Source organism: Podarcis melisellensis (assembly GCF_964234715.1).
Source record: "Podarcis melisellensis genome assembly, chromosome: Z".
NCBI lineage: Eukaryota > Metazoa > Chordata > Lepidosauria > Squamata > Lacertidae > Podarcis > Podarcis melisellensis.
In genome coordinates, this window is record NC_138547.1 from 47,237,539 (window position 1) to 47,254,105 (window position 16,567).

The window sequence follows — 16,567 nt, forward strand, 5'->3', positions numbered from 1 at the left end:
TGATCTGGCACTCCCATTTCTTTAAGAACTTGCCATAGTTTGCCATGGTCGACACAGTCAAAGGCTTTTGCATAGTCAATGAAGCAGAAGTAGATGTCTTTCTGGAACTCTCTAGCTTTCTCCATAATCCAGCGCATGTTTGCAATTTGGTCTCTGGTTCCTCTACCTCTTCTAAATCCAGCTTGCACTTCTGGGAGTTCTTGGTCCACATACTGCTTGAGCCTTCCTTGTAGAATTTTAAGCATAACCTTGCTAGCGTGTGAAATGAGTGCAATTGTGCGGTAGTTGGAGCATTCTTTGGCACTGCCCTTCTTTGGGATTGGGATGTAGACTGATCTTCTCCAATCTTCTGGCCACTGCTGAGTTTTCCAAACTTGCTGGCATATTGAGTGTAGCACCTTAACAGCATCATCTTTTAAAATTTTAAATAGTTCAGTTGGAATACCGTCACTTCCACTGGCCTTGTTATTTGCAGTGCTTTCTAAGGCCCATTTGACTTCACTCTCCAGGATGTCTGGCTCAAGGTCAGCAACCACACTACCTGGGGTATACGGGACATCCATTTCTTTCTGGTATAATTCCTCTGTGTATTCTTGCCACCTCTTCTTGATGTCTTCTGCTTCTGTTAGGTCCTTTCCACTTTTGTCCTTTATTATGGAAATCTTTGTACGAAATGTTCCTTTCATATCTCCAATTTTCTTGAACAGATCTCTGGTTCTTCCCATTCTATTGCTTTCCTCTATTTCTTTGCATTGCTCGTTTAAGAAGGTCTTCTTGTCTCTCCTTGCAATTCTTTGGAAATCTGCATTCAATTTCCTGTATCTTTCACCATCTCCCTCACATTTTGCTTGCCTTCTCTCCCCCGCTATTTGTAAGGCCTCATTGGACAGCCACTTTGCTTTCTTGCATTTCCTTTTCATTGGGATGGTTTTCGTTGCTGCCTCCTGTATAATGTTACGAGCCTCCATCCATAGTTCTTCAGGCACTCTGTCCACCAAATCTAAATCCTTAAACCTGTTCCTCACTTCCACTGTGTATTCATAAGGGATTTGACTTAGATTGTATCTTACCGGCCCAGTGGTTTTTCCTACTTTCTTCAGTTTAAGCTTGAATTTTGCTATAAGAAGCTGATAATCTGAGCCACAGTCAGCTCCAGGTCTTGTTTTTGCTGACTGTATAGAGCTTCTCCATCTTTGGCTGCAGAGAATATAATCAATCTGATTTCGATGCTGCCCATCTGGTGATGTCCATGTGTAGAGTCGTCTCTTGTGTTGTTGGAAAAGCGTGTTTGTGATGACCAGCTTGTTCTCTTGACAGAACTCTATTAGCCTTTGCCCTGCTTCGTTTTGATCTCCAAGGCCAAACTTGCCAGTTGTTCCTTTTATCTCTTGACTCCCTACTTTAGCATTCCAATCCCCTATGATGAGAAGAACATCCTTCTTTGGTGTCACTTCTATAAGGTGTTGTAAGTCTTCATAGAATTGGTCAATTTCAGTTTCTTCAGCACCAGTAGTTGGTGCATAAACTTGGATTACTGTGATGTTAAAAGGTCTGCCTTGGATTCGTATCGAGATCATTCTATCATTTTTGAGATTGCATCCCAGTACAGCCTTCGCCACTCTTTTGTTGACTATGAGGGCCACTCCATTTCTTTTACGGGTTTCTTGCCCACAGTAGTAGATATGATGGTCATCCGAACTGAATTCACCCATTCCCGTCCATTTTGGTTCACTGATGCCCAGGATGTCAATATTTATTCTTGCCATCTCATTTTTGACCACCTCCAACTTACCCAGGTTCATGGTTCTTACATTCCAGGTTCCTATGCAATATTTTTCTTTACAGCATTGGACTTTCCTTTCGCTTCCAGGCATATCCGCAACTGAGCGTCCTTTCGGCTTTGGCCCAGCCGCTTCATCAGCTCTGGATCTACTTGTACTTGCCCTCCGCTCTTCCCCAGTAGCATGTTGGACGCCTTCCGACCTGAGGGGCTCATCTTCCAGCGTCATAACTTTTATATACCTGTTGTCTTTGTCCATGGAGTTTTCTTGGCAGGGATACTGGAGTGGCTTGCCGGTTCCTCCTCCAGGTGGATCACGTTTGGTCAAAACTCTCCACTATGACCTGTTCATCTTGGGTGCCCTGCTCGGCATAGTTCATAGCTTCTCTGAGTTCTTCAAGCCCCTTCGCCACGGCAAGGCAGTGATCCATGAAGGGGAGGCAGTGATCCATGAAGGGGATAGTAAAATATCACACGTTAAAAACTTCCCTGAACAGGGCTGCCTTAAGATGTCTTCTGAATGTCAGGTAGTTGTTTATCGCTTTGACATCTGCTGGAAGGGCGTTCCACAGGGCGGGCGCCACTACCGAGAAGGCCCTCTGCCTGGTTCCCTGTAGCTTTGCTTCTCGCAATGAGGGAACCGCCAGAAGGCCCTCGGCGCTGGACCTCAGCGTCCGGGCAGAATGATGGGGGTGGAGACGCTCCTTCAGGTATACTGGACCGAGGCCGTTTAGGGCTTTAAAGGTCAGCACCAACACTTTGAATTGTGCTCGGAAACGTACTGGGAGCCAATGTAGGTCTTTCAAGACCGGTGTTATATGGTCTCGGCGGCCGCTCCCAGTCACCAGTCTAGCTGCCGCATTCTGGGTTAGTTGTAGTTTCCGAATCACCTTCAAAGGTAGCCCCACGTAGAGTGCATTGCAGTAGTCCAAGCGGGAGATAACCAGAGCATGCACCACTCTGGCGAGACAGTCCGCAGGCAGATAGGGTCTCAGTCTACGTACCAGATGGAGCTGGTACACAGCTGCCCTGGACACAGATTTGACCTGTGCCTCCATGGACAGCTGTGAGTCCAAAATGACTCCCAGGCTGCGCACCTGGTCCTTCAGGGGCACAGTTACCCCATTCAGGACCAGGGAATCCTCCACACCTGCCCGCCTCCTGTCCCCCAGAAACAGTACCTCTGTCTTGTCAGGATTCAACCTCAAACTGTTAGCCGCCATCCATCCTCCAACCGCCTCCAGGCACTCACACAGGACCTTCACTGCCCTCACTGGTTCTGATTTAAAAGAGAGGTAGAGCTGGGTATCATCCGCATACTGATGAACACTCAGCCCAAACCTCCTGATGATCTCTCCCAGTGGCTGCATGTAGATGTTGAAAAGCATGGGGGAGAGGACAGAACCCTGAGGCACCCCACAAGTGAGAGCCCAGGGGTCTGAACACTCATCCCCCACCACCACTTTCTGAACACGGCCCAGGAGGAAGGAGCGGAACCATTGTATAACAGTGCCCCCAGCTCCCAGCCCCTCAAGACGGTCCAGAAGGATGCTATGGTCGATGGTATCAAACGCCGCTGGGAGATCCAGCAGAACTAGGAAACAGCTCTCACCTTTGTCCCTAGCCCGCTGGAGATCATCAACCAGTGCGACCAAGGCAGTTTCAGTCCCATGATGAGGCCTGAATCCCGACTGGAAGGGATCCAAATGGTCCGCTTCTTCCAGGCGTGCCTGGAGTTGTTCGGCAACCGCTCGCTCAATCACCTTGCCCAAGAATGGAAGATTTGAGACTGGGCGATAGTTGGCCATTGTGGCCGCATCTAAAGATGGTTTTTTAAGAATCAGTTTAATAACCGCCTCTTTCAGTGGGTCTGGGAAGGCTCCCTCACGGAGGGAAGCATTCACCACCCCACGAAGCACATCGCCCAGTCCTTCCCGGCTAGCTTTTATAAGCCAGGATGGGCAAGGATCCAGGAGACAGGTGGTTGGTTTCACTCATCCAAGCAGCCTGTCCACATCCTCGGAGGTAACAGATTGGAATTGATCCCACTCAACTTGACTAGACAGAACTCTAGCACTCTCCCGCCCCGGCCCTGCTCCCACGGTGGAGTCTACTTCTTCCCGAATCTGAGCGATTTTATCTGCAAAAAACTTTGCAAAATCATTGCAGGAGAACATGTGGCCCGTACTGGGCCTCGATGTTGCAGGTGGTTCCGCTAAATTGTGAACCACCTGAAAAAGTCTCCTGCTGCTGTTTTCTGCAGATGCAATAGAGGCGGTGAAGAAATTCTTCTTCGCCGTCGCTATCGCCACTTGGTAGGCTCGACGTTGAGCTCTAACCTGTGTCCAGTCAGATTCGGAATGAGTTATCCGCCACCGGTGCTCTAGCCATCTCAACGATTGTTTCATTGCCCTCAGATCCGTGGAAAACCACGGGGCTCTCCGGGCTCCATGCAATCGGAGAGGGCGCTTCGGAGCCAAACAGTCAATAGCCCTGGTTAACTCCACATTCCAGCGGGCCACCAGGGAATTAGCTGAAAGGCCATCAACATGGGATAAAGCATCCCCTACCACTCTCTGGAAACCATTTGGATCCATTAAGTGGCGGGGGCGGACCATCCGAATTGGTCCCACCTCCCTGCAGAGGGGATGGGTCGCAGAGAAGTCCAGTTGCACCAGGAAGTGATCTGACCATGGCACTTCTTTCGTTTCGCTTTTACTTAGTGTCAGATCACCAACATCCATATAGGTAAACACCAGGTCCAAGGCATGTCCGCGGCTATGGGTTGGGCCAGACTTATTCAGGGACAGCCCCATGGAGGCCATGCTTTCCACGAAGTCCCGAGCTGCCCTTTGTAAGGTCGTGTCAGCATGGATGTTAAAATCCTCTAGGACAACCAAGCTAGGTGTCTCCAGGAGAACATCCACCACGACCTGAAGCAGCTCGGGCAGGGAATCCTTGGTGCAGCGGGGAGGTCGGTACACCAAAAGGAATCCTGTACTGCCCCTATTGCCCAACTTCCAGAACATGCACTCGGAAAACTGGGTCTTCCCAATAGGACGCCTGGTGCACTAATGACTTTCTAAAAATCACTGCAACCCCCCCTCCCCGCCCACATGCAAGAGCATTTTCTTGCAGTGTAATACTGAAATCGCTAGACCCTAGAGCATAATCCTGCTCAAACTCTTTTTGCACGCTTTCAGCCTCTTCTCTTCTTCTTCTCTTCCATAATTTGCATCAACTTTTAAAAAAGAGAGTTTGATATCAACCACTGTCTGAGGTTCAAATAAGTCAAATTAGGCTTTTGTTATATGCTTTGAATGGACTAAGATGGAAGTTGACACTGAAGTAACACTGAACTTCAGCTGTTTTTAAAAGGAGTTGTTTTTGTATTTAGATTGTGTGCATGTGAGAAATTGGCTATTTAGGAACACTTTGTGTGAAGAGTTGCAATCTCTTTAAATTATACCAAATTTCAAGTGAGAGGATGGAGTCTGGGGGAAGAATTTTTGTTCACTGAATGGATTTTCTTCCAGCATACTCAATTTGTACAAAGTAATGTCAATCACACAGCACTTAGCTACAAGTGGTTTTCAGCACTTCCTGTAACAACCATGCAAAATTGCTCTTTATTTTCATTTTATTCAGTAAGGAAATCAAGGGTCTCAGTGGATCTAGGCTTTTGACCTCAGTCTGCAAGTACAGCTAGACACAACAGATATTTTCATTGTATATCCTCCAAATGCTTACTGACTTAAAACAGAAAAGCTAGGAAAACACTAATTCACGGTAAAGCAACCCTCACAGGCTAAACATGCAACATGAAATAATGCACAAAACCAACTAGTATTTGACACCTTGAGCTGTCATTCAACAACAACATGCTGTTGAGGGGGGAAATTCTATTTCAGTTGTCCCTTGCCAAAAGGTATGGCCAGGGTGATACCTTAACCTAGGCTTTCCTTTTTTTATATAATAAATCTTAATTTTTGTAGAGATACTCAGGCCGCTAATCAGATTAAGCATCAAATTTGCCACCATAAAGGAATAACCTACCTTGAAATATTCTTTTCTGATTTGCTTGCTCCGCCTCCTCTCCTCATTTTGCCAGATAACTGGCTGCATGTCCGGCCAGTGTTGCTCATCTGGGTGGTCCTTCCGATCCCCCAGTGACTGATGGGAGAAATAGCTAGCTTCGTAAGACAAGAAATTCCACTCTGACCTTCCAGCAAGCAGTTCAGATTAAATTATGTACCGGTATATCCTGGTCCTCAGAGTAGTCTGCTGGAACCACCCCCAATGAAAAAATAAGTAGGGGCTCCCCAAACCAGGGATGTGGAACCTTTTTCATAGTCAAAGGTCACATTTTTTCATGGGCCGCCTTCAAGTGGCTAAGTGCCAGTAGGGTTTGGGGCAACAGATGCATAATAGGCTACAGGTCAGTCATGCAAAAGTCAGAGGTTCCTACATAGGCTTGGAGAGTCACATATGGTCCCTGATCTCGAGGATCCCCACTCCTGTCCTAAACAAAGAGCTCTGAAAATCAGAGAAGAGTTTACTGGCTACACAGCTAGATTCACCCCTCATTACTTCTTACTTAGGGCATTGTAAACTTGCTGATCAGAACAATGAAGATGTTCCTACTTCCAGTCAAGAAACTGAATTACATTTGGTACCAACTTTTTTGTTTAAGATAACAGTACCGTGTGTAAAAAGTTACTGAGAGGAAAGTAGAAGGGTAGCGTAAGAAAATGACTATTAAAACATTACAGTGGCCACTAATTTTCCCATTTAGTCTAAATTATTGTCATTATGTTTCCATTTAAGTAGCCTTGCAGTTGGGTACAGGACATACAAGAGAATGTAGTGAAAAATACCTGAAGACTGATGCACATAACTACCTCATTCAGGCACAGAACTAAACTATGCTTTATACTAAAATTTTGTATTACATGAATGAACCTGAGTGACCCTGAGGTTAACATATTCCATTACCTATCAACTCTTTTGATGTGGCAATTCTGCTTCCATTTTTAATTAACCAGAGTTTAGCATTATATCTGAATATGGACAAACTGTGATTAAACTGTGGGATACTCAAACAAGCCAGTTTCAAATTCTGGTTCATGAAGCTGGCTTGTTTCAATAAACCGCTACACTTGATCCTAGCCAGAAGGCTGAGAAGTGATAAATGGTCATAAGATTAACCACATTATGCTATGGGGATTATGCTAAATTGTGTTTAGCTGAACACATGTGTGAAAGCTTTCTATCTCCTCATGGCTAAATAATGCCAACCAGGTTGCCGCATGTAGTTATGAACTTCCATGTTTCTGGAATAAGCAAGCCATTCATGTCTATGACTCATGTCTCAAGTCTCTGAAAGACTGCTTCCTTCCCCACACTCTCCTGGGTGCCAAGATCAGCAAAAGGGGCCCTCTTGATAGTTCCTATGCCGTCAGAGGCTTGGGTAGGCCCAGGAAAGGGCATTATCTGTGATGCCCCCTAAACTGCAGAGCTCCTTCCCAGCAGAGGTATGTCTGACACATTCATTATACAGTTTCCGAGGAATACTGAAGTCGCACTTCTTTACCCTGTATTCTATTAAAATTTATAGCCAAATAACCAGAAAAAGGAGTGTTTAGAGTCCCAATCAGGTGTCATCTTGTTTTGACACAATTTTGGCTACTAGTGTATATGCAAATAAATTATTATTATTATTATTATTATTATTATTATTATTATTATTATTATCATTATCATTATCATTATCATCATCATCGTCACCTCCTGCCCTGGGACCTTAAGGTAAAGTGTGGGTTGATAATGGTGATGGTAATAATAATAATAATAGCAGCAATTCCTCATGCGTCTGTTTCACTACACCATGGAAGAGAAAGTTCTTCATTAATGGGGGGAAATGGCCTGATACATTTGTCAAGGCAGTTTATCAAAAGGTTTGCACCTGGAGAAAGCAGGTTAAAAGTGCAATAATTTAAAGATCAGCACTTCTGGGAGAAAACAATCTTTTTGTATTCTATTTTTGTTACATTTGTGCCAATGGCTAGAACTGTCAGCTACCCTCCAGAGTCTGTATAGTACATTTGGCTAGTTTACCACCATACATGACCATGGCCATGAAATCAAGCCAGTCAAGAAAGTAGGAGCAAAATTATCACAGCTGTGCAGACAGTATTTTGGATGCTTATGTATCTCTGCATTACCTGCCAACTGTATGGGGATGATGGAGAATTTGCTTCATCTGCTGAAAGACTAGATGAAAACACACACACAGTTTGTTAGAATGGATTTTTTTCATCTTTTACACTGAGCCAAGTCAAGCAACTTACAATTATATACATATCAGCAAAAAAAGAGTCTTGTATCAAAATGACCTAGACATATATTTTTAAAAAGGGAGGGAGGGAAATCATTCTTATGGGCATAAATCATTCTTATGGGCTATGTAGATGTGGGTAATCACACTCAGAAAGCTTGTTTACTAAGGAATAAACCAATCTAGAAAATCACCATGTTCTTACTGTTCACAGCTGAGAAATCTTATAATAACTACACTCAATGAGAGTCTCCATTAAGAAATTCAGGTAACATACTCTGGAAGAAAGAATTTAAAGAGGGTTGTTTCATATCATGACTTGTCTTTTGGACGTCTATCTTGTGGAAGTGTATTCTTGTCACAATGCTGAAGTGTTAATTTTAATGATTAATCAGCTCTGCTACATATCTTTGAAAACTTAACACCAGAACAAATTGTTTTCTCAAGTATTCAGAAGTTTAAAAAAAAGGCTTACTGGACAGTTGTTTAAATACATTAAGAGATCAGGCATTTACAACTCTTAACGCTGACTACAGCAAACAGTGCTGTGCAATAAATCAACATGGTATCTAGGGAAAGCTGCCTGCGTGCATTTCAAAGATCCAATTTTTAAAGCACACTTGTGCCTTTATCTCTGCCCTTAAAACACTCTTGAAATCTATGTAAAGCTTTGTAGGCTGTTTAATTCTGAAACACCTCGAAACCAACAGTTATGAAGAGCATCCTTGCACAGTCATATATTCTAGAATCAATTTCTGCTATCTGAAGGTAATGTGGAACTTTTGAGAAAGAATTAGGCACTTCTCAAGCAGCCTTTATTCAACCATCCCCACCACCACCACCACAGGGTTCACCCAAAGTATTTTACTACTAAGAAAAGCATAATTGATACCTTTTTTCTGATTCCATGGTCTGTTTTGGTCTGTTTCTTGTACTTGCTGACGTGGAGTGATTCAGAAGTCTAAAATCAAACACACAAATGTGCACTTGAAACCACAAAAATTTCATGCTGAAATTGTGTAGTTTAAAATGCATTTGAATATTTACTGTCCAGCTCTGAGAATTTGAGCAAAAGTTTAGAGTCCAGATATCTCTACATGCTAATAGTCAGAGGAAAAATACGTTACTTTAACACCATTTTTATTGTTCTTAACTAATTTGAAGCCTGTTGTTTTTGGGTTACATGATCAAAGAAGGTGACTATGAGAATCACTGAGAAACATTCAGTCTGACTGGTGACTTAGTGAGGAAGATAGTACAGAATAGACAATATTTGACTAGATGCAATACTGACAATGGGGAAGAAAGATTCAGAAAAGGAAACGTGATAGAAAAAAGCTGAGAAAAGATATGTAGTATTTCATCACAGAGAAGTTATTTGAAGATAGGTACAATAGCCACGCTCTTGATCTAGTGAGACCCAGAGCACCCCCATCTATTTCTGAGTCAGATGTACAGAGCATGCCTGAATATTGGACACAGGCAGAAGCATTTCCACAGTCAGACTTCTAACCATTGGGAAGACTTGCAGGCACACTACCCATAACCAAAAATATAAGTTGCCCCGTGAAGAAAAGAGCACCTTTAAAAATCGCTCCCCTGTGTAAAGTTTCATCACTGTCATCCTCAAAAAGTATTTGTATTATTAAAATTCCAATATGTTTTGAATTTTGTTTTTATGTGAGTCATAATGGAATAATACAATTCTTGCCTCTATTTTTAAACTGTTGCATACAAACTGCTCTGAAATTGATTCTGATAAAGGGCAGCAAAGTTATTTTTTAAAAACACACACAAGCAAATAACGATAATCAAGCAATTCTATTGATGGAGCTGGTACTTTTAGAGCCCACTCCAGCTCTGATCTGTATCCTACCCTATGCTATAGCTCCCCAGTTTGGGGTAAGGATTCTTACTACTTTAAGCCTTCGCATCTTTAGCAGCACACCAAAAAATGTTTTCATAGAATAATAGAATTGGAAGGGACCCAAGGGGTCATCTAGTCCAAGCCCCTGCAATGCAGGAATTGTCTGTTTGTCCCTTGTGTTGTCAGCTGAAATTCATGTGCCATAAAAACAAAATACCTTGATGCGCGTCCTGCGACCCTTGTCCTCTGGAAGAGCTTTTCACTGAATGAAGTTCTATAGCTTAATGGTCTCCGTCTGAATTCGTATTTCATGTACATCAAAACCCAAAGATGGAAGAAGGAAGGAGTAAAGGTTGACAGGAGAGGACAGGGACGTCATTAGTATAGTGAGCAGAAAGTAGTAAGGAGGTAGAGCTTTAATAGGGTTTAAAAGACAAAATGCTTAATGGTTGAGCTTTGTGTTACTCTTTTTTCCCCCTTTTTTCTTTTTGACAAGGTAAGAATCAGAGAATTTTGAGTAATCTTAGTTTACACTCAGTCAGATTGCTAAACTCAGTTCATTTCAATCATTTGCAGTTTTGCACTTACCAGTTTTAAAGTGGACAAATTGCACTCAAATGTTAGCTGCAGAGAAGCAATAAAGTTTGTTCATGTTTATCAACACTAAATCTCAAATATCTGAATATTAGAAGAGTCTGGTTGCTGGATTAGGCCAAATGCCTTTTGAGTCCACCCTGTTCTCAGTGGGCAACCAGATGTGTCTAGGAAGCAGGACCAGAGTTTGATTGATTTCTTGGTTAAGCTTCTGTGTCATTTGCCAAATTTTAAAACTCCACAAGCCTTTAACACAAAATGCAGCCAGGGGACTTGCATATAGAGTTCACCTACTGTTGTGATCCAAAGGCTAAATACCTGTTCTTCTGTTCTTGTTGCAGCAGCTGGGCAGCTATTTTCCTTAGGTCAGTCACTTCCTTCAGTTCATCATCTTCCTCTGCCAATACCTGATCCTTCTGAACCCTAAAAAACACCACAAACATTTCTGTCAGGGAACTGCCATCAGAGCTAGAGGCGGAGGCAAGACTCCAAAGTGATGCTGGAGAAGGGCCCAGCAGGGAGAGAGGCAGCTCATCGGCTGGGGAAGGAAATCAGCATAACACCACGGATAAAGGGGGGCAGATGGGGGAATCGGCGAGGGGGCTCCAGGACTCCTCGCCGGAGACCAGCGGGGAGAGCCCCGGCCGTCTGCAGCCCACACCCACCCTGCGCAGAAGACTTCCGCGCAGGGAGAGTAGGCGGAGACTTGGCGTCAAAGAACTTCTTTGCTGGAAGAAGTTCAAGAAACGCCCACTGACAGATTCTGCCAGCAACTGAAACAGCCACGGAGTGAAGGGCTGTCCAGACAGAAAAGGTTTAACCAGGTAACCTAGCCAGGAGTGGCGGCAACTTACGCACGAGCAACCCCTATAACCATTACAATTTCTGTTTTAAATCAGAATGCCAGAGAAACAACAGAAAAAACTAAGATTCCCTCCTCCAACAGCTATTCATATTTCCCATTCTAGGTATTTTTTAGTACCCACCTGATTTGTATAATTTTAAGTTGTTTTAATCTGGTTTTAATATTGTGCGGTATTGTGTTTTAATACTGAAGTTGGGTTTTTATTGTTGTAATCTGCTCTGGGACCTTAAGATGAAGGGCAGGCAATAAATCATTATAATCATCAATACTAGTTAGAATGCCCAGTTAGTACTGCTAGGGAAAATACCTCTTTTCATCTCCCCAGTTTTCATTTTCTTCTGTTTTCTGAGACTTTTCAGTCTGCTTTGCTCGTTCCTAACATGCACACAGGGGTGGGAAAGGAGAGAAAAGAAAGTGTGCAGGGGTCACATTACTGAACTTCACAATATGTAAAGCAGGTTGCTAATATCCAAGTTATTCTTTAAGATGCTACCTTAATATACGAGATCGATGGCCCAGTTTGCACATCTCCTTGATCACAGGAAGCCACATCCTCTGAGCTGGGGTCAAGGTAATCACACACTTCTGGGTCTGGTCATCAGGGATGATGACGAAGCAAGGGGGAGGGAAAGGGAGATTTATTTTATACAGATAGATGTATAGTTCAAATAAATAACAAAACAAATAACAAAACAGAACTCCCTGAGACGAACATATAAAAACTAAACCAAACCAAACCAAGGCTGGCATGGCATATTACATTCACAAGAAAATATGATAAAGGTGGTTATCTATATATTTATTATAAAACAGAGACAAGTAAGTGGAAAGTACCATTATAAGGAAGAGAGGAAGTGTGGTGCAGATGACTTACAAAATACAGAAACATAAATCTGTAACTGAAACCATCAGAGGCACAAGGAATACAAAAAATAAAAGGCCCTATATTCCATGAAGGAAATTTGTCAACCAATTAGATGTTACTTATCCCAGATTCCTTGAGGGACTTGTGGAAAAGAGAGATGTAAATTTATATATATATATATATTCAATTAAATCACACCAAACTAAGACAAAAGTGGTTATCTTTTCTTTTTTAAGAAAACACGAGTATACCGGTTTTCATGTAATGAAATTTTCTATATATTAATTCACCATAATGAGGTGTTAATTTCAGACAATGTTTTCCCTCTCTGGGCGATTGGTAGATGTGCAGCAATAAGAAGGCAATTTAACAAAGGTTTTGATTTTCTATTTTTATTCTCTCCTTAAAAAAAAGACAATACCAACATAGGTGAAAATTATTTCTCTTTTTTGTGGGAGTGGGGTGATCTTATTTATTTCATCAAAAATGCATAAGGCTTCAGGAAGGACACATTCCATTCTTTCACGTGTCCTCCTATGAGTGTCAAACTTGTGGTTCTCATAACAAAGGACTAATCCTCAAGGCCAAACCCTTGCAAGGTCAAAGAGAGCCACTGCAAGGACATTTAAAGCACTTGCTTATTTTTAAACAGTTTCACAAGGGAAACTGTTAGTGTAAAACACTGTTGGGGAACTTCAGGCCAGAGGGTGGTCAAATGTGGCCCTCCCAGGGCTTTTTATCTGGCCTTCAACACTGCTCCACAACATCCTCAAATGCTTTCTTTCTGGCTTAAATGGGTCCTTGAACTATGAGAATGCCCCTTGCTTGCCCAGATGGAAGATGGAGGCATGCAGAAACCTCTAGCTGTTAAATGTGGCTAGAAAGTACCCTACAGTGCATATCTATTGCTTGACCCATTTTGCCTCTGGCCATTCCCAGCACTGGCAAGTGCCACCACTGCCACCTGAAGATTACTCATAAGGAAAAGTGGCTATCAGATGGAGGATAAGTTCCCCACCCTTGGCTTAAACAACAATTTATTGAAACAAGCCAGGGTTAAACCATAGATGATTATCCAGGCTTCTTTCAAACCATCAGAATTTAAACTGACAAGGCTTTCCAGTTAGTGTAAATCGGTATGCTATCAATTGTCTCCTCACGGCTGAGGTAGAGGAAGAGAAGGGGAAGTACATGTGCCCAATGTTCTTTGAGGCCTGTAATCAGTAATGCAGTGTTACGACCAAAGCAGAAGAACTGTGAGTACAAAGAAGACATTCCTGAGAACCAGAAATTGGAACTCACCTTTATGCAGTTCAGGTTTATTTCCTAGTAACTGATTGTCGTTTCTGAGTGTCTGCTCCCTTGTCGATTCCGATACCTGAGAGTGAAGGCTGATTGTGTCATCATCGGATGGCTGAAAAGAGCAGTTAAGAGCATAACCTGCATATTCCACTTGTTGTTCTGCTGAACTTTGCATCAGAAAATCAGCTTCCCACCACCAGCAGCAGAGGCCACTGTGGCACACTGCTGGAGGGCAGGCCTGTACGTAGAGCATTTCCTACTCACTGAGACAGGAGAAGACATATTTTCCATTTAATGAGGTATCCAACAGATGTCAAGTTTTAAACGAGCTACTTAAACTGACCTAGAGTCATAAAATTGTAGAATTGGAAAGGACCATGAGGGTCATGTAGTCCAAACCCCTGCAAAGCATCTTTTGACCATGACCCTGAGATTAAGAATCTCGTGCTCTACCAACAGAGCTATCCCAGCTCAATGAATGTCAAAAGTACACAAGTTCAAGTTCTGTTTGCTCAAGACAAAAAAAATAAATAGGGGAATCCTTCAGGGTTATTTCATTTTACCACCATGAAGCTGGTAAGATACGGATTTAATGTTGAGGGATTGTTTACTGGATGGTAAGATAAACGTCGCCTGGACAGTTAAGTCCAGTCAAAGGTGACTATGGGGTGCAGTGCTGGCATGGGTAATGCTTCAAAACACTGCTGTTAAGGATAAAGTATATAACAAAGCAGGCAAGCTATCTTATTGTACTTTACAGTCATTTTTAAACTGGAGTTTATCGAAATCAAATGGATGGAGATTTAGCCAAACTAAGAATTCTGAGACAATGGAAAGCAGTCAGAAGAGATGTTAGAGAAACCCACTGCCCCTGCTACCTCTTTCCTTTGAGTAGTTTAAAAAGGACAGGCTTACTTCTGTTGTGGATAACCTTTTATCCCCATTATCGCTGCCAATGCCAGAGTCTGGGCCGTGGTTTTTATTTGGATAAAAATCTTCCATACTGTAATAAAAGAACAAGTACCTTAATTGTGACAAATACTAAGACGCAGGTTCTGGTTCTCTAAGTGATGAACAGCCTCTTCTTGTAGAGCAAGATGCTCTTTTGAAGGTGGATTATTTACAGAGGTTCTTGGTATTAGAAAGGTGTGTCCCACTGAGATGCAATTGGACAATCACAGATCATAAAAAGTCAAAAGGAACTGACTGTATTGTCTGATAATCCTGCAAAATGTCAACACTAGAGCTGTGTCAGGCAGGGTGGATGGCCACTTCTCCCTGTTATTTGTGGTTACAAGTCCTGTGCTTTTATCCCAGAGTTTTCCATACCAAAACACAACACTGACCCCAGAAAATACTCATTGCCCCACCTACTCCTTATTTTACTATAACCAAATACATGCATCACTAATTCCCTACATTCCCACCCCTTTCTCTGCTGTTTCCTTGTGTTTATTTCATATTAGAATCCCTTTGGAAGAAGAATCGTCTCTTCTTCATAAACCTCCATATACATAGACGGTACTATATAAATAGTTCATGTTAGGAAGAGAGGTTAGAAAACACGTGCAGAAGTCATCTTCCTAGGATTATTGAAATTTTTATTTATTATAGAAAGATGGACAAGGGATTGAGCTTAGCAGGAAAAGGTACCCTAATGTGTTTCTGCAATCACATAAAGGTTATTTTTTGTACTGCGATCTGAACTAGTACACATATGCACAGTTAGGGAAAAACCTGGGGCAAACGGCTCCTGTAACAATTCCAAGCTTAATTTTACAAAGTCAACATACAAAAACAAAAGAAAAACCAGAATATATGTTGAATGGAATGCAACACAACAGAGGAAAACTGTTCATCCTTTAACAGCTCATCCTGTCTATGGAGAATGGTTATGTATACATTTGTTAGTTATTGAATATTTTCAGAACATTCACAACTGGCAAGAATGGATCAGGTCTCTGCTTGTGAGGTGTGAACTGCCTCTGAAAGACAGGCCTACAGGCTTTTTCCCTGCTGGCAAGAACAGCTTCTGCCAACTCAGTGTGCCCCAGATGTTTTGATACTCCCATGCTGACTCGGCCTGATGGGTGTTGTCGTCCAAAATATCTGGAGGGCATCAGGTTAGGAAAGGCTGGGCTAACACATGCAATGCTCACTAGGACCTCTATTTAATAATGCTAATGCTGCCCCAATAAACCAGATGCAAGTCTGGAGAAAGTTCTAGTTGTCCAGAGGCAATTTTAGGTGCCAATGGTAATTATGCAAATGTGCTTATTACCATAGATTCCAGCGTACAAGACAACTTTTTAACCTCTAAAAAGTCAGGGGTCTTATATGCCGGGTATGGGTTCACTGGGCGGCAGCAGCAGTGGGCTCCGCACTGGGAGGAAGCCGCCCAGCCAAGCCAGCTTCGCTTCGCTGGGCAGCTTCCTCCTGGCGCGGAGCCCGCCGACCACTGCCGCTGCCCAGTGAAGCTGCCGTGTATAAGACTGGGCGTATAAGTCAACCGGCATATTAGGCGACTGAGCATATAAGACCCCCCCCCCAAATTGGCAGCTACCAATTTGGGGGGTCGTCTTATATGTCCAGTCGCCTAATACGCCAGAATCTATGATAGTTTGTAGGAGAAATGTTTCACATTTGTGCCAATATTTAATCAATGCACTGACTCACTGGTAGGAAAAAAAGGACACTGAACACAAGCAGTGTTCTTAATAAAGTTCATAAAATAACAAAAAGAAAAATATCCTGTAATGTGTCAAATATCCTGTAATGTGTCGGTAGTGCTCCGGAAACAAGACCGGATCATTCGGAACCCGCAAGTACAGGAGAAAAAAATGAACAGAAGCAAAATAATAAACATTATTAATTTATAGCCAACGATAAGTGAACTTATGGAAATATGTTCTGAAAGTTATGTGAGTTTAGACTTGAAAAACTATGTTGTACTTCTG

The 16,567-nt window shown here is 42.7% G+C and overlaps 1 protein-coding gene across 5 annotated transcripts in view; it reads right to left on the reverse strand.

The window, feature by feature from the left end:
• LRCH2 (leucine rich repeats and calponin homology domain containing 2) overlaps positions 1–16,567 on the reverse strand; it is a 58,045-nt gene that overhangs the window by 10,802 nt on the left and 30,676 nt on the right. For 3 of the 5 annotated variants that reach the window (XR_014164630.1, XM_081896935.1, XM_081896934.1), the window contains exons 7-15: positions 14,526–14,613; positions 13,611–13,722; positions 11,937–12,034; positions 11,751–11,818; positions 10,897–11,001; positions 10,202–10,279; positions 9,010–9,078; positions 8,005–8,053; positions 5,837–5,953 (exon numbers count right to left, since the gene is read on the reverse strand). Coding sequence is in view for 4 of the 5 variants with exons in the window: in XM_081896935.1 (XP_081753061.1) it covers positions 5,837–5,953; positions 8,005–8,053; positions 9,010–9,078; positions 10,202–10,279; positions 10,897–11,001; positions 11,751–11,818; positions 11,937–12,034; positions 13,611–13,722; positions 14,526–14,613 (784 nt within the window). In the remaining variant the exon portion in view is untranslated. The remainder of the gene's footprint in view (positions 1–5,836; positions 5,954–8,004; positions 8,054–9,009; positions 9,079–10,201; positions 10,280–10,896; positions 11,002–11,750; positions 11,819–11,936; positions 12,035–13,610; positions 13,723–14,525; positions 14,614–16,567) is intronic. The other 2 variants (XM_081896937.1, XM_081896936.1) reach the window with 1 other exon arrangement.